The 21650-nt window shown below is 40.2% G+C and overlaps 1 protein-coding gene across 8 annotated transcripts in view; it reads right to left on the bottom strand.

Moving 5' to 3' along the window:
• The window catches only part of DTNA (dystrobrevin alpha), a 223337-nt gene that overhangs the window by 82587 nt on the left and 119100 nt on the right, over positions 1-21650 (bottom strand). For 5 of the 8 annotated variants that reach the window (XM_058041024.1, XM_058041015.1, XM_058041043.1 and 2 more), the window contains 2 exons: positions 15649-15716; positions 9749-9829 (listed from right to left, as the gene is read on the bottom strand). In XM_058041024.1, the coding sequence (XP_057897007.1) occupies positions 9749-9829; positions 15649-15715 (148 nt within the window). In that variant the 5' untranslated portion in view covers position 15716. Of the gene's footprint in view, positions 1-9748; positions 9830-15648; positions 15734-15803; positions 15825-21650 lie in introns of those variants that run through there. The other 3 variants (XM_058041084.1, XM_058041006.1, XM_058041034.1) reach the window with 2 other exon arrangements.

Here is a 21650-nt window from a genome sequence, read left to right as displayed (position 1 = left end):
AAAAATAGTATCACAGATACAACTCAGTCTGAATTCAGACTAGGAGTGCCTTGGTTCAGCACAAGGAAAAAGGCCTCTGTAAAGCCATTGTATATCATAAACATTAATGTCAGGAAGCTGAATGTTCATTGTATAGAGACCCAGAACTGTATTAATAACAATACTCACTGAGGACATAATATTGTGCAGTCTCTTCACACTTATAAAAGCAGGAAATTATTTTTATAGCCAACATCTTCTGTTTTCACAATTTGTCCTAGCATACCAGATACTTGCTGTATGAAATCTTCCACTAAGACTTAATGAAAATAAAACTAGATGCAGTAAAATATGAAATAATGGCTAAGTTATAGCTTCTAAATATTCTGGGTGTTATGAAGTTGATCTATATTACTAGAGTTACACAAACTTTTAATGTAAGTGAAAACAAATGAGCATGCAAAAAAACCTCTCATTGGGAATTACAGGAGGAGAGAATTATAAAAAAATGACATCAGGTCCCACATTCTGATTTTCCTTCTGGGGACTGTTTGCTGTCTTCACCCTGAAGGATCCCATAATTGCTAAGAACGTTCACCACTGGCTGTGGCTGGCTTCCCAGTGGGCTGGCTCCACAGTGGGCTTATTTGTAAAAGTTACTGGAGACAGGAATGAGGAATGGCTGGAGATAGATCAAGCCTTCTGTGTCAGGTTGTGATGGAGACCACTGTTTAGGCAGGAAGATGGTGCAGACTGTGTGGTTAAGGTGGAGAAAGCTGTGTAGTACCTACTCGTTCTCCTGAGCTGACTGATGGCTTAAAAACCAGACACAGGGTAAAAATTCAGCAAATTCCCAACTTGGCAGATGCAATGGAGAAGGAGTTCAAAAACATGAGGAGTTCAAAACAAAACCCTTCAATTTATTTACTGTAAGGGTTGCTAAGCATTGGAACAGGCTGCCCAAGGAGTTGATGGAGTCACCATCCCTGGGGGTGTTCAAGAAATGCCTGGATGTGGTACTAAGTGCTTTGGTCTTCTTGACAAAATGGTGATGGGTCAAAGGTTCTTGGAGATGTTTTCCAACCTAAATAATTCTGTGATTCTGTGAATGCAGTTCTACAACACACATATTGGGCAAAATAGTCCAGCTTATCCTGTAAGAATCTGCAAGTACATAAAAACTGTCCCTTAGTCTCTACAGAAAATATTTATGTATGGACTGAGCTCATGTATGGCTCCTCAAGAATAATTGCTTTGAGTCCAGAATGGAGACACAGGCCTTCAAGGTGAAGGTCCTTAGGAACAAAAAATTACCAAACTCACTGATAACTGCTCCAAAGATGACTTGTTACTTCTTTCCCCCCTTGCCACATAAACAGGCTGTTATACAGAAAAAAACCCCAAGAGAATCACCCGTACATGACAGGCATTAAGTCACACTGCTTAATGCACTCTGACACATTGGGGAGGTGCTCATGTGACATCAGGGCAGACCCAGTAAAAGACCCAAACAGGACAGATCAGAACAGCCCAAGGAAAGGGAGCAAAGGCTCAAGTGTAAGAGAGGGTTTGCCCAAAAAAGGGTTCTTGGAACCAAGAGAACAACAGGAAAAGAGAGAGCAGACGAGGGAGTAAGGGTTGCAGAGAAGGAGATAAAGTAAATGCCACAGCTACAGATTGAGGGGAGAAACATGAGGGTGAATGAAGAAAAAGCTCTCACACAAAGAATGAGAAGATACAGTGATTCTGTGATCACCAAGGTATTGGTTTGTTTCCACTAAACAGTATCTCTACATCCATTTTGTCATTTTTAGACTGTCTAAAGGATTACCAAGGTAATAATAGTAATAATAATAATTAATAATAAATTTTCATTTGTTTGAAGAATTTATTAAAAGGACCAATGTGAAATAGGATACAAAAACTTTCTGGCTTGGGGAAACTAAGCCAAAGGCTGCCAGACAAAGGTGAGTGATGCCTATTACCAGAAGCAGATGTTCAGAGACATGAGCAGGGAACAGAACAGACTGTCCAACCTCACATGTTCATCAGGAAAGCCATCAGAAATAGCACAGTGAATGGCAGTCTTCACAGAGTTCAGGAAGTCAGTAAGAAGAGATTTTCAGCTATGATCCAATTACAAAAGCTGTCTGCATTCAGGCAGAGCTGAGCCACCTGTGTAGCAGAGGGCAGCATGTAGGTATACTTGTGACGTGACCTAGGCCACGTGGCTGTCAACTTCTGACTTAAAGAAAGCCAAATCAGTCATTTTCTTCTTTAAAGGACAAAATAATATTAGCTGACAATCTTCTGCAACTCCTGCTTTCAACAGGAGCCACTTGGAATCATGGGTATGTTTGAAAAATCAATCTCTAAGCAACTGGAAATGTAAGAGTTTTAAGGTAGATATCCTTGTTTCACTCCTTTTGACATTAAAATTAATTCCAAATATACACTAATAGTTCTTGTCTGAGTCTTGGATGAGACAGACTTGCAGTGGCTGCCTTTAAGAGCAAATACTCAGGGACATCTGAGATAACACAACCCTCTTATATAACAAGAGTACACTTCAGGCTAACACTGAAGAAAAGGCTGAATAGCAGTCCCTCAATGAACATGCCAAATATACAGGTTATATGCCAGCTCTCTAACAGCTATTATGATTGTCAAGCATATTAATAAACTTTTACAGTTGAAAGGAAAAGAAAATCTGAACCTATTTTCAGGATATTGTGCTCTGAGTGAACACTTACAGACTAAGGATTTGTCTGCAGGGAATATGCTAAATCAAGCCCTTTTGAACTTTTGATTAAATAATTGATGCATAATGCAGAATGTATAATATATGCATCCTTTTTCCATAGTTGCCTGGAAACCCATATGGAACAGTACTAGCAATTCCAGAAGCATTTAAGTCGTTGGTGAAGACAAAGGAACAAAAAACTTTTAAAAATCATTAACTCATCTCTCTTTCCATTCTTCAAATACTGCAGGATACCAGAATTAGAAACTTACACAATGGTATCATGACTCTTGTAATATAGAGTGGCTTTTTTTTTAAAGCTGTATCCCTTGGAGCCATGTGAATTATGTTACTCACTGTAAGGGAACTTGTAAGACTCAGCTTTCATTAAAACAGAAAACAAAGGACACAACTGATATTTCCAGCCTCTACCTTTATGTATTAGTACTAAGCAGATTATAAAATATACAAGGTGGTCAACAATGAATAACAAAAATATGAATGCAAAATGGTATTTTTCTTTCAAAATTATAGGATTTTAAGCAAATCTCATAAAAGACTGATCAGTCAGGGTTTAGAAGAATATGAGACTCCCATGATCACAAATTCAAGAGGCAGATTGCTTCAAATTGCAGCCAAGCAGACCTTTTGCACTTCTCAAGTAGGCAACACTGCTTGTCATTCAGTTTGATTGCTCTGTGACCCAGCCTGAAACTATCTTGTGCTTTATTGCTTCCAAGATGAAATGAAAAACAGAATAAAACCCAACAATGAGAATAGAGCACTAACCATGGAAACTACAGTGATGAAGAATTAAATTATTTAAACTAAACGATTCTGTAATCATCATAATTTGAAGTCTCTGTTTCTGATGGTCATTCTGAGTAAAAGAAAAGAAGAGGCAAGCACAGAATTGCATGGGCTGTACAGTACTTGAGATGAGAAAGGCAGGACAGTGACAGTGAACACCCCCTGCCATGGCAGGGATCTTCACGGGATTCTTGTGCCTTTGCACATTTGTTGTGCACTCTATTTGAGAAAATAGCCTTTGCACATTTGTTGTGCACATTTGAGAAAATCAATACTCACTGAGTCAAAGGATGAATGTCTTTGTACTACACTGGCAAGAGGCCTCGTTTGAGTAAAGAGAAGCAGTTACATGGTCCTAAATCAATCAACATGTAATTATGAAGGATTCGATGGTAAAACATCAATAGGACAGACTGGAACTCTCGTGAGTGTCCTCTAGCTTTGTTTCTAGGGAACTCTTTTGGATGTGTGAACTTGGTGCAGATTTTCTCATGCAGAAGAAGAAAGTTGAACCTGGATGTCCTGTTAACTTCCTCAGTCACTGGATAACACAAAGGTCACACACCATTTCCAGTGGAATCAAGACTTACTTGTCCTTTCCTTTTACTACAAGTGCCAGATAATGTGACTTTTCATTTTGTGGTGAATTGCATATTGAATGGGATGAGATAAAATGATACATTAAGTGTCAGCCCACCATAGAAAAAAATACAGTCAAACCCTAAGCCCTAGCAATTTTATTTAGGTTAAATCAAATAATTTTTTAAAAATTGCTTGCTGTGATGATGGGCGCCTGTAGCTCATACAGGCTGATCTCATCATTTCATATCCAGATAGTCAGTTTCTAGGACAAACCCATTTTCAGCAGCTTGCTGTAGCATTACAGGAGGTCTAAGAGTACAGACAGAAAAGAGCTTTAAGAAAAGCACCTAAAAATAATGTAATTACAGTAACTGTCATTCATTTTCACTAGGAAATTATTGCATTTCAGGAGGGGAGAAATTATCCTAACTTAAAACAAATGTAAAAAGGCAGATTAGATCAGGGAAGCACCCAAAAGCATGTACAGAGATTAAGCTGACATGCCTTCATGCCTCAGCTTGACTGCACAAGCCCAGAGGAAGCAGAACAAAGGGAAGTGGAGGTGGAGGAGACTGCTTTGGACATACATAAGGATTCCATCACAGTCATGGCAGCTGTGCTCCCTATGAATAGAAAACAAACTGCTGTACTACAACCCAGATAGGCCGAAAGAATTAAACAACAACAAAAAAAAATCATTCACACTGAACAATATTGAAGGGAGAAACAAAGACACCAACACCCTAAGGTGTTGAGATTAAACTGCCAGAAAAACAAGCTCCCTTTTTGTCTGCTTCAATTAAGCCACATGTTACCATCACCAGCACAGCTTTTGATTCACAATTTCAACTGTCAATGTTTTATTCTGATCTAGAGAAATCAACAAAATCTGCTTTTGCTGTCACGGTCACAGAATGATCTCACAACACATTTAGGATAGTTCATCAAGGACAGGAGAAATTTTCCAGCCATATAGTTCTGTATTAGTGAGTGATATTTAATGATATAATGGTTTCTAATCATGAGTTGTTGTTATATCTTACTCTTGGTTGTCACAATAGCCCAGAGGGAATTTGCATGTGAATGTGGTATTTCATCTCAGCATGTTAATAAACTCACTGAGAAAGAAGAGTTAAAACAAATCAAAGGCACAATGATCCCTGGGAAAAATTATAAATTGTGGGGTTTGGTGGTTCTGGATACTGGTGGATGTCAAGAGACAGGTCTAACTGTTGTCATTGGTCTTTCATCCTTGTTTTAGGAAAGCCTAAGATGCTTCTGTGCCTGGATGCCATGGATAAGCAGCAGCAAATCAACTCTGCCAAGACAGCATTTTCCTGGCAGTAAGGGGTGCTGAGCAGGAGTTGTGTTTGCTGAGAATGTACTCAGGAGCTCCAGAACCTGCTCTGATGCCCCTGCAGCACAGTAAAGGACAATACTCTCCTGTTTGACTTGGTGAGAGCAACATTGGCTCATAGGGTTTTCAAGTTCTGTGACTGTTTCAGACCTCACAGTGCTCACCTGTAGTTTTTCCATCTCCCTCCTTGGCTCTTGCAGTGTGCACTGTCTAGGACCATCTTTGAAGCACGTTTACAAAATCTATATGATAAAGTCAACTATTCCCATTTTGTGTATTTTGTACAGTACAGACTGGAATAAACATGCAGCATGTTTCATCAGGTACCTGCACCTGCTTCCTAGTTGCTTTTATTACCCCAAACAATAAAATTTAACCTCAAATTATTAGGATGCTGCTATTTCCAAGACTATATCCAAAGCCATCCGCCAGTAAAATGGCCACAGTCAGCTCATACTCTCCTGGATTTACACTGTGGGATTTAAAGATGACATAATCACCAGCAATGTGTTCTCCAAGGTCATCTGTCCACAAGCTTTCACATTCATTTGGAATATTCATGCCCAAATCTCAATACCTTCTCCAGAATTTAGTATTTATTTGATTTTTTTTTTTTCCCAAAAAAGGCATCTATGTCTTGTGCTGGTATTTATAACTAAGGGAAGACTATTGCTATTGCAACAGGTCTATTGCTACAGGAATTCTGCAAAGCAATCAGCAAGTAGTCTGCAATTATCTCTTTCTATTCCCACCAAATCCTCAAAAGTACCTACATTACCTACAGAGTTTCTCTTTTCATTATTTCCAATTTTAGAAATTGTCAGCAGAAATAAAAAGCATAAAATTAGTTTATATTCATGGTGAATTAACAAGGTTTCCCAGCTTTTAGGATTTCTGCATTCAGAATTTTGCATGTCTCCTGCTTTTGGGATTTTTGTAACACACTGCATCCCACATTTGGGCACTTACCAGATTCAAAGGTGTGGCAACAATAATTTGTAAATGTTTTTATTTATTTGCAGTGCTAGCTTAGGTAAAGAGGAACACTTAAATTTGCAGGAATTTTTCTTTGAAAGATAACATTGGAGATTTTTCAAATTTATCTACTTTTTTATGAGTGCTTAAGAAGAATTTTTTGCTTTTCTGAAGAACAAGGCTGGACTGGATTAAATTCCATCCTAGTTGACAAATAATTGAAATGACTGATAATGATTTTTTCACACTTTGATGATTGTTTTTGAACTGTCACTTTAAAAGGCTCAGAGACATTTTTATAAAAGAAGTACCTTCCACAAACAGAATATTTTCTCAAAGTTGTGTAGAATTGTCAGAAAGACATATATTTGCAGTTTTGAAGACTGTTCACTAAATATCTGCAAAGAAATCTTCTTATGAAAATGAAATAATTTTGCAAAGCAAATTATTTGATCAACAGTGGTAGTACTCAAGGTGCAACATATGTAGTGATATTCTGGTAAAAGGTGATAAATAGTCATGTTCTCTCTTATTTTTACCCAGATAATTTACCTAGTCTCAGGAGAAACTCTGCAAGAGAGAATGTGTCTCAGAATATGATTTTTGCCCATTGCACACTGCCTACTTTGCCAGTAAAACCCAGCCTGCTGCTGAAGGCTTCAGCAAAAAAACTGCTTTTGTACTGAGAGAATTCTCAAAGGGAGGCCAGGAGATGAACCTGTGTCTGTGTCTGCATTAAAGGCAGCAGAAACAAACAGTGCACTGTGTGTGATAAGTGTAGCTGCCTGTTAAATGATATCCCATGCCTGCCTATGCTAATGGGCACCTCCGGGTAAAAAAGATGGTGCTAATAAAGCCTCTGCTCTGCTTTCCTTGGAACAAACACTTCTGGCACTGAAAGCAGCTCTCTGCTTCCATCCTCATACACCTTCAGCCTGTAGCCAAGAGCAGCTCTCAGCCATTTATTAAATTAGCTCTTTAAAAGAACCCCTCAAATGCAGTCTTTCCAAGCAATTTTTCCAGAGTAAGTCTGGGCCAATGTGCCAGGGCAGGGCAGGAGGGCACAGCTGAAAGAAGACAAGGATGGCTTGAGTGACAGGAGGTGCTATGCACTGGGAGTGGAGCAGAACTGCCTTTGAGCTTTTTTCTTGTTATAGTCTACCCTAAATGCAGCAGCACAGATGCAGCAGAAAGGTTTTTTTTTCCCATGACCCCTTTTTCTTTTTTGTCTCATTACTGCTGGGTGGTGCATAATGACAGTATCTGTAGGGAGAAAAAAATCCCAAAACAGTAGCTGACATGAGCCAGAGGTCTGATATTAACCATTTCAAGGGCAGTGCTCAGTTAGTGGCTCTATGTTTAGCAGCTCTGTCTTGGACAGCCATTGCTTGAACACCTGCCAGGTGAATGAATGACTTCTTTTCCCATTGATAAGAGAAACTTAACTGGGAGAGCAGCAGTCTACTCGAAACAAGGAGAAGGAAACTGTACTTGATGGTGAAAAGACACACACAATCCAGCCTGTTCCAGAGCAGCAGGCACTATTTCTTAAGTGGCACAGAACCTAATACTTAGCATGACATTATAAGTTTCTCCTTTTACTTTTTTTTTCCTTAAGGAGAGAGTGATACAGTATAAATCTTTAAACAAGATCAGCAAATTACTCCTCCTAGGTTATCAATGGAGACCAGAAGCTGAGTCCCAACCACGAGCTACTTGGCACAAACTGGCAAACTGCAGGGCATCTGCACTAATTCTCTATGAGGAGAACCAACAGCTCCACAAAAGCAGATCACAGCTCATAAATAAGAGGCACAAAATTAAAATTAAGAACCAGTATATTTTCAGCCAGACAGACACTCCCAGCAATGAGGCTATTGTTAGCCCTTGGGTTTTTTTTTTATTTGCTTTGCATGCAGTTGCACACATACTTTGCTATCACTATCCATTTAATTGGATACTTTTGTCACCTCAGACTACTGTATTCTGTTACCATGAAAATGAAGTGAAAATGTCATCCTCCTAAACATAAGATTTAAAAAAACCCAACCGAATGCAACATAATAGCATCTTTCAACACATTTGCTCCTGAATGGGAGAAGCCAGCTGCTGGGCAGGTACTAACCCCCCCTGGGTTTTGTGTCTGGCAGATTGCTTATAATGTGATACCAAACCTTCAATTCATACTTCAGCTAAGGACATATTAAAAATATGAGAAGTGTGCTACAAAAGTGATTAAACTATCAGCTCCGTGGCTAATAACACAGTAAATACTCTCCAAAATATTTTTCATTACAAGTTGGCCTCTCCAGTATGTCTGGACAGCATAAGAGAAACATTTCTGTAACACAGACAGATGTAACCCCAAAACTAGGAACTTAACAGGGTGGTAAATTTCTATCCACAGTGAGCATTTTTTAACATACTTACCACTGTGTGCAGCACAAGCATAGCCAGGTTGTCATTCTAGTCTGTATGTGAGGACTAAAACACTTATTTTCTCTGTGTTGTCCTCTCCCTACTGCTACTGCTGACAAGAGTGCCCTTGGTTAGGGGATTTTTTTTAATTGGTGTGGAAAGGTCCAGTAAAGCACATATACCCAAATCTGCCTTTTTAAGTATTTGCATACTATTTTGGATGGAGAAGAAAGGATACACTCCATTACAGATTTTATACGTATTTCACCTTTAAAGCTCACAGCACGTGACTGTGCTAATAGAAAATGCAGCTGTAAAGGGAAAAAGACTGAATCTCAGAAGAGAAGTTAAAAAAGATCACTAATCAAGTGAGAAATTTCCCAATAAAACCTAGAGGGAGTAAGACAGATATGCAGAGATTACAAGCAGGTTCAGTCTCTCAGAAGAGCTGCATTTAGCTGGCCTTCTGGAAATAGAGGGGTGTCACCAACGTTGCACTTACTTTGCTGCACCCTAAATAGAAGAGGACTAAAAGCAGCATTTTTTCTCACAGAGCTGCTATAAAAGCATTTAATTTGCAGGGCCCTGCTGAAACTCACAAATGCTATTTCACAAGAACACTGGAGAACGCAGTTAACATTCTTATTAATTAAAGCTGTGGCCTGTATCCTGCCCCACCTTTCTATGACTGAATCACTGGCATATTTGAGGCAAGTTCCTTACATAAACAGGTTAATATTTGAAGCCTGCCCAGGCACTCTGATGAGTGTCCTTTGCAACGCCACATCACACAGCCCTGGATTGTCAGCGGTGCAAAGGACAGACTGCAGAGTGCAGAGGAAAGCTTGTAACAGTGTAGGAGAGGGAAGTGCTGGCATACTTACAGTTGCATTTCTTCTGAACGAAGCGAAGCTTGCATGCTGTTCGGTAGGTGGACAAGCGGATGCGATCCAGATCCTGAGCCCCTAGTGGAAGAGAAGAACGGTGACATTTGGGTGGAACGTGACCTGTGTGTCTCTCTGCTAGCAGGGAAGCCAAGGAACAAAGAGGACACACGAGCTGCCTCGGTTTAACAATTTTCAAGGCTCTTTCCTTTGCAGCGAGAGCAGAGAGGAGTGAGGAGTAACAAGGGGAATGTCAGGAGCTACAGTGTTAAAAGAATTTTAGAAAGGAAGGCAAGGAATAGTCAGCCCACTGTGTCTGTCACTTTGAAGAACAATCTGGTCAAGCTGCAGGCTAAAAGACACACTGGCCAGGCTCCAACAGCAGGGAAAACCTCAGCTGAATTTTAATATTCAGCAAAAAAAGCCCATAACAAATATCTTTAGCTGACATGCCACATCAGGGCAAGGTATTGCCAGCAAACCCAGAAAACATACTGTGCTGTAACATAAAGATTTATGGCAATCTGCAGAAGGGGGCAATGACAAGGGGTGTGCAGCCTTTCTCCACTTTGAGGATGTATGTTCTCTGCAACGGAGACCTCTGAGGGTCAGCTCTGTGCTCCACACAAAGCTTGGCCCTGGCTGCTGCAACATAAAGATCCAGTAACATTTCCAAACATGTCCAAGAGATGGGAACAAACTGAGTGGCAGCTCCCTCACAAACAAGGACAGGACACAGGGGCCAGTGTGGGGGCAGAACCTGGCACAGTGTCCAACAAACTCATCCAAACAAGGTACAGTCAAGAGAGGAGTGGGATACAGCCCTGCTTTTACACAGGCTTCCTGAATGCTTTGAGATTTCTCAGCTGAACTGCAGAACATATGGCCATGTTGGCATCTGTAGCAGGATACTCTGTCTAAGTGGGGGTAAAACAGCTCAAATTTTCTCCCATTTGCAAAAGTTATCAGCGATGGATGGAGAAGGTGGATCATGCTGCTTCAGGTGTTTGGGAATGCTGAGACCAGCCTGACTTCACAACCCCAAAGCTAAACCTTCTGGGGACATGAAAAACAGTCTTGCCTGAGAGAAATCAGCACTGCTGAGGATGTGGCACACAAAGTTCCTGATAAAGGAAGCAACAAGTGATAGCACTGATAACTTATCTGAGGCTGCTGAGCTGGCAAGGGAGCCTAGAAACATCTGACTGACAGTCAATCACTTTATACTATAAAAGCTCAGTTCCATTTTTTAATGGCAGGGACTTCAACACTTTCCTTCTGGATACATTTGTGGCAATTCCTCCCTTGACTGGGGACACCCCTCAAGGCTATTCCTTCAGGCCAAGTGGAAGAGATTTGCCCCCAGTGTTGATATGGGTGAGTAACACCAATCTGTACTTGATAATTATTAGGCTATTTTTGAAATTATTTATTTAATAAATAGTGACCAATACAATTAGTTATAAATATCTATACTATCTGGTAAACAATTTTGAATAAAATATTTTAGCTTAATTGTTATCATTATCACCAATTTAAATATTTATTTTATTTCTATGAATATATTTGGTTTGCTATCCTTAATCCTGCATGATGAAGTCATATAAAGTATCAATTACATCTTATAATGCTTAAGAAATAAACTCTTGACCAAGTCTGGGGCTAGGACTGGATTGAGCTCTACTCAGACTACTCTCTAAGAAGGAGTTTTCAGCGTGAGGGGGATCCTTTCTGCGCCTTGTGACTCAATTGGAGGGCTTCCTTCCCTGATAAATCTTGCCTGAAGCTTCCATTCTGCATGTGGCAGCATTGTTCACCCACACTTTTTTAAACATGGTCATCCTTCAGACCAAATTTTTCAAATGCGCTCTGGCCTATGACATGAAAATGAGAACGATACTCTCTATTCTCCCCAAATTCTGCTCTTTTCTTGACCAAATTCTCCCACACCATCTTCCCAAGGCTCCCAGCTACTCCCTTTTGCCAGTTACACCATCTGCTCCTAGGAGAAATTACCTTTGACTACTTAACATCAGGTATGGGAAGTATTTTTGTGAGTTTTTCCATCATCCCCTCTATTGTTAAAATGATACAGGTTTTTCCCTTCTCCATTGGTATCTCATTGACAGCTTTAGGAAAATTTCTTTGTAGGTGAAAGGGAGGATAAAGCTTGTAACACTAAGCTTTTTTTTTTTAACAGGAAAAATAAGTAAAATTAATGTTACTTTTTCCCTCTTCAGTGAAAGCTATCAATAAACTTCCAGTGCTCCTTTATAAAATTTCAGCCTTTTAACAAGGTTTTAAAAGTGAAAGCAAAGTGAGACTCTGGCTCACTAAGCTTCTGAGGTTGCAGTAATAATTCTAAATAAACAAATTTGTAGGCAACACTGCTTTTTCTTTTCTTTTTTACTATTTTTTTTACTATTTACTTTTTTACTATTCTTTTTTACATCCACACATAGTGGATGGTATTATTTTGATATTATTTGGGGAGTAGGTGTTGCTGAGACGACCATGGAATAGATAATTTAATTTTGTCATGATTCACATTTTGCCACAGTCAGAAATCTGTTTGTCAAATGGCTTCTGTAGAAAAGTGCCACCACTTACATGATGGAGAGTCCTGCTAAACAAAAGGAAAGATGTCCAGGACTGAGCACAGCAAATGAGACAGCAAATTTGTAACTTCCCTACAGGACTGCCAGTGGCCTCTCCTTTCTTCTGCCTCCTGGCAATGCCTCACTCTGTCTCCTTTGAATATGCTCATGTCAAGTAACACTGATGGCAGTTTGCAAAAATAGCAAAGGGACACGCTGCAACTTTGGCTGCTGTTTTCTGGCTGGATAATATGTGCCAACAGTGATGCACATTTTGAACTCTTCATCAGTGTGGATACACCTGGGCATGTCAGGTCAGACTAAGGTAAGACTAGGACCTAGTGGCTTGATGTCCAACAGAGCATTGTGAGTTATAACACAAGCTTTAATCACGGGACTCTACAGAAGTTGATAATAATAATGATATCAATTCACAAATGTTTGTAATTTGGAACTAGAAGGATGCCTCTTTTGAAGGAAAGGAAACAAAAAGGGCTGAACCGGACCTCTCAAAATACAGGGAAATCACAGTGGTCCAAATTTAAAGTCTGAATCAAATCCTTCAATTCCTTGTTCAGGACAGACTTCCCACTTAAAAAGGCTTGAAAAGTTGGACTTATTTTTTTTCTGTTTTTTCCCCCCTCTTTTCTACCTTGTGTAGTCTGGAGCATGACCCACTTTGTACAATTATTGTGAGGTTTCAATCACAGACTTGCAGATGTAGGTCCCAAGAACTGAAAACACTGGCAAAAGCCTTTATATTATGAATTTTCTTCCTCTGATATTGGCAGGTTGTGGAATTTACCTATTGCCACAGGCTTATGCCTATCAGAATGTTAAGAAGCTTCACATGGCCCACAATACGTATGGCATCAGGAGCACATGGTTTTTGTTACACATAATAAAGTGGGGGCTTGCACACAGCTGAATGCAATCCTAGGATGAATTTTGGTTTCAGTGATGTGCACCCTCCACACACAGAGGTGTCTGAGGGGCTCTCAGAATGCAAAGGTCAGTGTTTTATGAAGATGGCTAAAATACATTTAGTTTTTCCACAAAGACTTAATATTTTCCCCTCATTTTACCTAGTTGGAACATCCAGTTCTCTGTGTACACAGGCAGTAGGTGGAGGAACAGAGTCAGGCAAACAGAAAAGGGAAGCACACGTGAGATAAACCAGACTGAAGTAAGTATGCCAAAATACTAAAATGTGAAAGAAGAAAATAGCAGACTGTAACTACTGGTGTGTAATACAGGAAACGGTCCCTCCTCTGCCTCCAGCTGCTGATCTTCCCAATACCTCCTTAACTCCTGCTAAACAATTCAACATCAAAAGAGCCTTCAAAACCGTGGAAACAAACCACAAATTTTCACAGCAAAGTCCTAAATATTTTAGGAGTATTTAAAACTATTTGAAATTAATGGTACCTATGTCACTGACTTGAGCTGATAAAAATCAATGCCCCTCTGTAATTATAATTAAAACTACAGTATGTTCTGCTAATGGACAAATACATTTTTTGATTCTGGCCAAAGTACAACACCTCCTTCCAAGGTTCCAAGGTGCTGTACACAAGAGACAACTGAATGAAAGAATATCCTGAGTTGGAAGGGACCCACAAGAATCATTGAGTCCAACTCTTGGCTCTGCACAGGATACTCCCAAAAATCACCCCATGTGCCTGAAATATTGTCCAAATGCTTTTTGAACTCTGTCAGGCTTGCTGCTGTGACCACTTCTCTGGGGAGCCTGTTCCAGTGCCCAAACACCCTCTGGGTGAAGAATCTCTTTCTAATACCCAACCTAGACCTCCCATGACACAGCTTCATTCCATTTCCTCAGGTCCTGTCACTGTGCACCAGAGAGAAAAGATCAGTGAGAAATATTCATAAGTTACAGCAGCAAGCACTGTGTGATACTAAAACAATTACAGGGCACAACAGAGCCAGTGGACACTGTGGAATGGGCCAAACCAGTTCTTGGTAGGCCATCTGAGTGGGAAATCTTTAATTTGGAGAGCTCAGATGTAGGGCTCACACACACTGAATTCACCAGCACACACCTGGCCTTTCATTATGCATAACAATTCCAGTCCCAGTAATGCCCATCTTAGTCTGCCACCAAAGATCAGGGAGATGCTCTGTCCTAGTTTACTATGAGCCAGGGGACAAACAACAGGAGGCTTAGTAATTACACACAAAACTCAGGTAAATCTAGTAACAGAGTGACAGTCTCAAACTTGACAGCAGAACTTCCTGGAGAAAGAGTGGATTGTAAGAGAAATTAGAGATGACTGTCAAAAGTGCAGGAACATTGTTGGTATGGTACATCCCTGACACACTATCGTGCAGGGAGTACATGACTTCGTTAGGAACTACAAAAAATTACACTGAAGTGAGGTATGAAGTACATGAGTCCCTGTACTGTGTCTAGCTGAGATGCAGTTAACTTTCTCCAGAGCAGCCTGCACGGTGCTGTGTTTCAGATCTGTGGCTAAAATGTGTTGATAACACACCGCTGTTTCAGCTGTTGCTGAAGAGTGCTTGCACAGCACTCTGGCTTTTCTGTTTCCTACTCTGTCCCCTCCCAGGGCTGTCTGGGGATGGGCAAGAGGCTGGGAGGAGACACAGCAAGGACAGATGCCCCACTTGCCCAAAAGGTTAGTCCACACCATATAATGTCATGCTCAGCAATAAAACTGGGGTAGGGAAAGTAGGGGGTGGGGAGTTTTGTCTTCCAAGGCAGACAAAAACTTCCACTGTTCCTCGAGTGGCTGGGCATCAGTCTGCTTTTGGAAGTGGGGAATAGCCACCTTTGCATTACTGGCTCTTGGTTTCTGTTGTAATTTTCTCCCTCTCTTTCTGTCACCTAATCAAGTCTTTATCTCAAGCAATGAGTTTGCTTGCTTTTGCTCTCCCTATATTCTCTCCCATTCTGCTGGAGGCTGGTGAGGGATTAAGCAAGTATGTGGGAGTTTGGCAGCTGCCTGGGGTCAACCCACTACAGATACCTCCAAAAAAAGATGTAGCTTTTGGAGACTTTTATCCCTCTTCATTGCAACCTTTGTACTCCATCATCTTTGTCTTAAGAAAACTACGGATAAATAATTCAATTAAAAAATCTGATGTAGAAAACCTCTCTTTCCTGCTTAGGTCAAATCAGCCCATTTTCGTGCAGTTTTGGTCTCATGATATTCATTTGTGCAAGGGAGATTTGAGGTGGAAAGCTTGCATAAATTTTACTGACATTGCATAGCAACTGGCTTGGTCTATCACAGCAAAACATTTCCAGGAAGTACTTACGCATTTCTGCAAACAGCTGCCTTCTTTCTGCCATGGTATTTCCTCTTTTCCCACAATCTTCAATCATTCTGGAAGACAAAATCATGTGCAAACATTAAGCATTATTCCCAGACTGAACATACGTACATAAGCATCCAAAATTGCTCCTGAAGAACCTTGGAGGTTGGCTGGTGCTCCACGTGTACCCGGTGCCTTTTGCCGGCCTCTCTGTGGCGTGCAGCGTGGAGAACCTGGTCCCCAAACTGCCCTCCATTCTCTGGACTCTGCTTTCAAGCATTTGTTCCCCCTCCCGCCCCTCTCTCCCAAAGGCAGTGTTCAGTTTTTCTGCTTGATGTAACTAACTGGCTTACATAACACAAGCTCTGAAATTCATTTTAGGTTTTCTTAAATAAGGAATCCTCAGTTTAAATTATGTAAGAGAGAAGAAATCATAAAAGATTCGAATATTATTTTATAGTCCCTAAAAGTATGTTCTGGCCAATTCTATGTGGAGGAGACAAAAAAAAAAAAAAAAACAACAAACAACAGCAATTAAATCTCTACTCCATAACATAATACATGTTATTTACCCAAGCAAGCACTCTCCCAATATTCATTGAAATTCAGGGCAGTGTATCTCTGGTTAAATGAGTTTCACAAAAAGGCACAGAAGTAAGAATATATTTTCCTTCTGTTTTCAGATAAAAAAAATCTTTTGACTATTTTGAAGAGCACTACTGCTGGATAGAGCAGAGAGAAAAGTGACAGCTTCTCTCACAGACAGCATTCAAACTATAAAAGACCAAAGCTTTCAGAGTGAAGATAAACATCTTTAGCAGCACTCAAAAAATTAAAACTGGTGTCAGCATCACCACTTCCTATGGGTAATTACCCTGTCGAACCAATATCCTTTCCTGCCTGCCAAGTCTGGTTAGAACTTCTGACCTGCATTTTAATCTCCATCCTTATGTCAACTAGACTGTGTAAAATAACATCACACTACCCAGGTTACAAAGGAGATGTTCTATACAAGCCTGCAATCAAAAATACTGCACTGTATCCCACAGCAAACCTCCATATGTATACAACAGGAAGGATGAAAGTACTGGATGCTGAAGTCTACCATCACCAAAGAACTCAAGACAGAAAACAAGTTTCCTTTTATTTCACAAAGATGGGAAGGCAATCACATAAGAGGTGTTTTGTTGTGTTTTTTTTTCCCTTTCAAACTGCACAGTTCAAATGAAGTGGTGGTACATTATAATTGCCTTTTCCAAGCAGACTATTCAATTTTCAGGGTACTGATAAAGACTGCTAAAGTGCTATCTATGGTGGATGTTTTGTGATGTGAGCAGCAGTCCCACTAGGAAGGGGACAAAGGGTATGGATGCAGCCTCTTTGCAGGGATATTCAAGTTCACCTCGTATTCAAGTAGGCTCCCATTTGCCCAGGAGTGACAGGGATGTGTGTAGCACGGCGTGAAGTCTGAGCTAATGTATCCTCCCTTTCTGCAGAGATAGCAGCTCTCAGGATAGTGCTTCACAGGAGTGGTCACTCAGCCTTTGATGTGAGGCAGCTGGGGTCTTGGAGGTGTCAGGGAAGACTCAAACCTCCCTGCAAAATGAGATACCTCAAGATATGCCAGGCCCAACTAGCATCTTAATTAGACAGCAAGAAGTAATGTCTTTTTTACATGAATCAGCCTTAAATCTCTTCCCATAAAAAATTAAAAGCGATATAATTCCACTAACCATGGCTTGAGCTCCCCACTCCTTTCTGTTTCTAATGAAACTCATTGTAGGAGACAAATTTGCCATGGGAAATGACCAGATCTCATAGGACAGGTGAGTTAATAAAGCCCTTTGAAAAGATAATATCTTTTACTAGGCAGGACATTTGAGTGAATTCTTCAGAGCAAACACAATTTTTGATTAATATTTATTGCTTGTAGAGTTGGTTATAGCCATCATAATTTTTTCTGACTTCTCCTATATTCAGCATTATTCCACAATGTGCAATCTGTGTTTTCAGACCACATATAACGTGTGTTATTTGACTGAGATTGGGATAATTTGATTTTGGCACAAGGATGACATCATCTTCCACTTCTTGACACAACTGACACCTAAATCTTACAGATGCTTCTCCAGTTAATAATTTGCTGTTTTCATTTCACCAAAGTTCTCTAGCATTTGTGAAGTAATTACTGCTCTCAGAATGATTGCTACAAATTTTATCAAAAACATAAGGGGTGCAACTTTGTTCTTACTTGCCTTATACTGACGTCTAGAGAAAAATATTCCTTAGCTATTGCTTTTAAATATCTTGCAGAGCATGGAATGTGGCTCACCTGTGACCTTATTCACCATGTGGAAGAATTTTCCCAGTCAAAATTTAGTAACAAAAAGTATTTTTCAAATCATGCAAATTGTACAGTATGTTTTCCACTTCCACCAGAAAGCCTGTTGTAGAAGTGTCCCTTTAGTGGAGGGAAAAATAATAATTCTTTAACTGTTTTTCTGTTTTCTGCAATTCATCCTCCCCTTTACTTTTACTGTTTATATCTCCCCATATAAGAACATTCCCTGGACCCGATCATCATTTTTCAGAATGTCCCATTATCTTCTGAAATTGAATCACCCTTTTCACTGCTGGGGCTTATGGGGATTACCAGGCCTGACAAATAACTTTATATTTATAAACACACAACTCAGGCTTCCTCAGAGAAGGAGGGAACTTCAGATTTATGTTTTTAGGAGTCTTGCACTAGGTATTTTGCAGATTTTAAAACAGTCTTCACCCAAATGACAATCCTAAAATTCTCTATAAGGGTATATGCCATTAAGCTAATGAGAACATTAATGGTGGCAGTATTTTCAGACAGACACATTCTATCCCTCTTTCCTGTCTTTTCCTGATAGAAAAAAGTGATAGATGATGCTCATCTACAGAGTATTGGTACTTCTGAGTCGCCATTGGCAGGAATTCACTCAGCTGCATCTTCCAAGCTTTTCACTTGCATTTTAACTCTAGAATATGCTACAGCCCAGGCTCAACCAATGCCATTGTCAGGGTGCTGGGCATCTCCTTTTCAGCCTTGTTCCCTGTGACCCAGCTCACAGGCACACAGCTCAGCTCTTCAGCTCAGATTGCAGACTCCTGCTTCGAGCCCATCATGTGTCCACCTCAGTCCCTGGGGCTGGCCCTGAGCTAATCAACTACAGTTGTGCTCCAGTATTCCTCAGTTTGCTCACAGCACAAGTCATGTCTCAGAAAAAAACCAAAGTACAGTTTGTTCTTCACAGGAGAAAAGCAAGTCACAAAGCAAATGTGCTTTGAAAAACAGAATACATTTCCAGAGACATAATTTTGAAAAATATTAATTACTGTATATATTTCTTATAGTAGGGATTAGATTATATTTGTCTTCTATAGGTTCCTTTCACTGTCTTCTTCCCTTCACTTTTCTTCCCAGGAAATACCTCCTCCACTGCAGGTAAGAACACCTATTGTGTATCTAATTAAAATTGTAGTCACAGGCTAATTAGTAAAGTACCAATTAGAGTGGGATTAAGGCTTCAATATATTACAGACATTCCAAAGCAGAAATTTTTCCAAGTGTGAGGTTTCCAGCCTCTGAAAAAGATACTGTGAATGTTTCATTTTTACCCACGTTTCAAGCTGAAAACTTTTATGATATTAGTAGTGCTAGAAAGAAAATAATAAATAAACAAATAATATAGATTGATTGGAACTATTTTGACTACAATTTCATATTCATGCTTATCATGTATCAGAAGCATAATTGGTCTATTTTTTAATATACTTTTCTGGTTTATAAAATGTGGGTGGGAATATCATGTCATATGCATAACATGAGAACTAAATGCCTCATTTATCTTTCCTTTCCTGTTGTGCTGCTTGGATTATGAGCACTACAATAAACTTTCTCACAAATAAGTGTTTTTCTTGTTTCAGTATTTATAGGCTAAATAATATCTTTTATTAAGCCCTACTATATGTAATTCTTTTCATAAATAGTGGATTTCCATTACATCCAATTTCTCGAGCTATGTCTGTGCCTGATAAAAATAATGCCTGCTACATTTAAATCATTAGCTCCAAAAAAACCTATCTATCCTGGTTTAGGCCAGAATACAATTCATTTTATTCCTAGTAGCTGGTACAGTGCTGTGTTTTGAATTTAATATGGGAATAATGTTGATAACACACTGTTGCTTTCGCTGTTGCTCAGTAGTGCTTACCCCAAGTCAAGGACTGCTCAGCTTCCCAGGCTGTGCCTGTCAGCAGGTGCACAAATGACTGGAAGGGAGCATGGCCAGGACACCTGGCCCAAAGTGGCCCAAGAGATATTCCATACCTCAGAGTATCCTGCCCACTACATAAACTGGAGACAATTGGCCAGGAGGTGCCAATCCCTCCTTGGAGATGGGCTAGGCTTTGGTCAGTGGGTGGTGATCCACTGTAGTGGGTACCACTTACCTATCTTGGGCTGTATCTCTCTGTGTCATTATTATTACTCTCTCTGAAGTCACTATTAGTACTACTACTACTACTATTATTGTTATATTTTGCTTTGTTTCAATTATTGTTTGTATCTCCATCCATAAGTTTAACTTTTTCCCCCCTGATTCTACCAACCACTGGGAGGGGTGGGGCTGGTGGTGGAATGAGCCAGCAGTTGCATGTGACTTATTTACAGCTGGGGTTAAACCACCACACCACCAAAAGAAGCAGTTGCCTATATGCCTGGAGAAGGCACTCCCCTCTGGAAAGCCCCACACGTGTCCCTTTGGACCCAAAAATTCCTGACCTGAACCATGCACACACAGTTTGATGTTTCTGAGAAGAGCCACCCAACTAGCACTGCCCATCCTGTTTGTCTGTGACAGATGAAGTGCCCCAGGGAGGCAGGACACACGCCAGTGAGGGAAACTGCCCACTGAAATTGATTAATTCTGGCATGAAAAATTCATCAAGTCCCATGTGATGGCTGTGATGCAGCGGGCGTTTGGAGAAAGAGGCTCCGAATCCCGGCCAGTGACACTTGTGACAGCCTCTCAGGCTGGACAAAAACTGCTTTTCTGTCCAGGCAGCGACACAGAAAACAGAAACACCTCTCTGCCCCAGTCCTGTCCAGCTGAGCGTGCTGGGGCTCTGAAACTCTTGGAAGCATTTTGGGACCCAACTAGCTGGAAGTTTAAGTTCCCCCATTTGGTAGAAAACATCAACCAGGATCAAGCATCCTTTATCTGAGCAGTCTGTATTTCCCTAGTGAGGAAATCTCAAACTCCTGATACAGAAGCCATTTTTTCTTCCATGAAATGATGGAAGCTTTGATTTCTCTGGGAATTAGAAGCATTAGGATGCAGAGAAATGTTCTGGTTTCTCAGTGGCTATTTTTTATGCTGTTGACAAATCTATTTTCTATGCAGCTGGTCAATATTTAAACCCAGCTTTGAGCAGACAGCAATATCATTTTTCAGCAGCACAGGCTTCTTGTCTGCCATTGCTTGGGACAGTTTTATCAAAATGTCCTTCATACATAACAAACTGCTGTTTCTTTTCAGGATTTACCAGCATCAGAAATTTTGATTTATGAAAATGAAAGAGCCTGCTAGAGTCTATCTAACCGTGACTTTATGAGGAACTTAAAAGCTGTAGTCAACATCCAGGATTCTGTTATACAGGATTTGTGGCAGTATGAGAGAGGAGATTTTCCATTGATCTTTTATTTTCTCCAAATACAGCTGCGTTAGGCAGATCCTGCTCTGCTACAACACTTGTGGCTGCATATTTCAAAGCGAACTTGGACTGGAGAACAGTGAGTTAAAAGGGACAGTAAGTGCTGGCTAAAACCATATTTCTGACGTCACCAACCTCAGCAATCCTTGTAGTTAATAATAAAAATCCTGAAGGGCCATTTCAGAGCCCTCTTCCCCTTAATGGATTTATTGGTGCCTTATGAATGTCTTGTTCCACATGTTCTAATGAACCAAGTC

This window comes from Melospiza georgiana, chromosome 1 (genome assembly GCF_028018845.1).
Source record: "Melospiza georgiana isolate bMelGeo1 chromosome 1, bMelGeo1.pri, whole genome shotgun sequence".
Lineage (NCBI taxonomy): Eukaryota > Metazoa > Chordata > Aves > Passeriformes > Passerellidae > Melospiza > Melospiza georgiana.
Note: the sequence above shows the minus strand (reverse complement) of the source record. Positions and strands in the feature narration are given on the sequence as shown.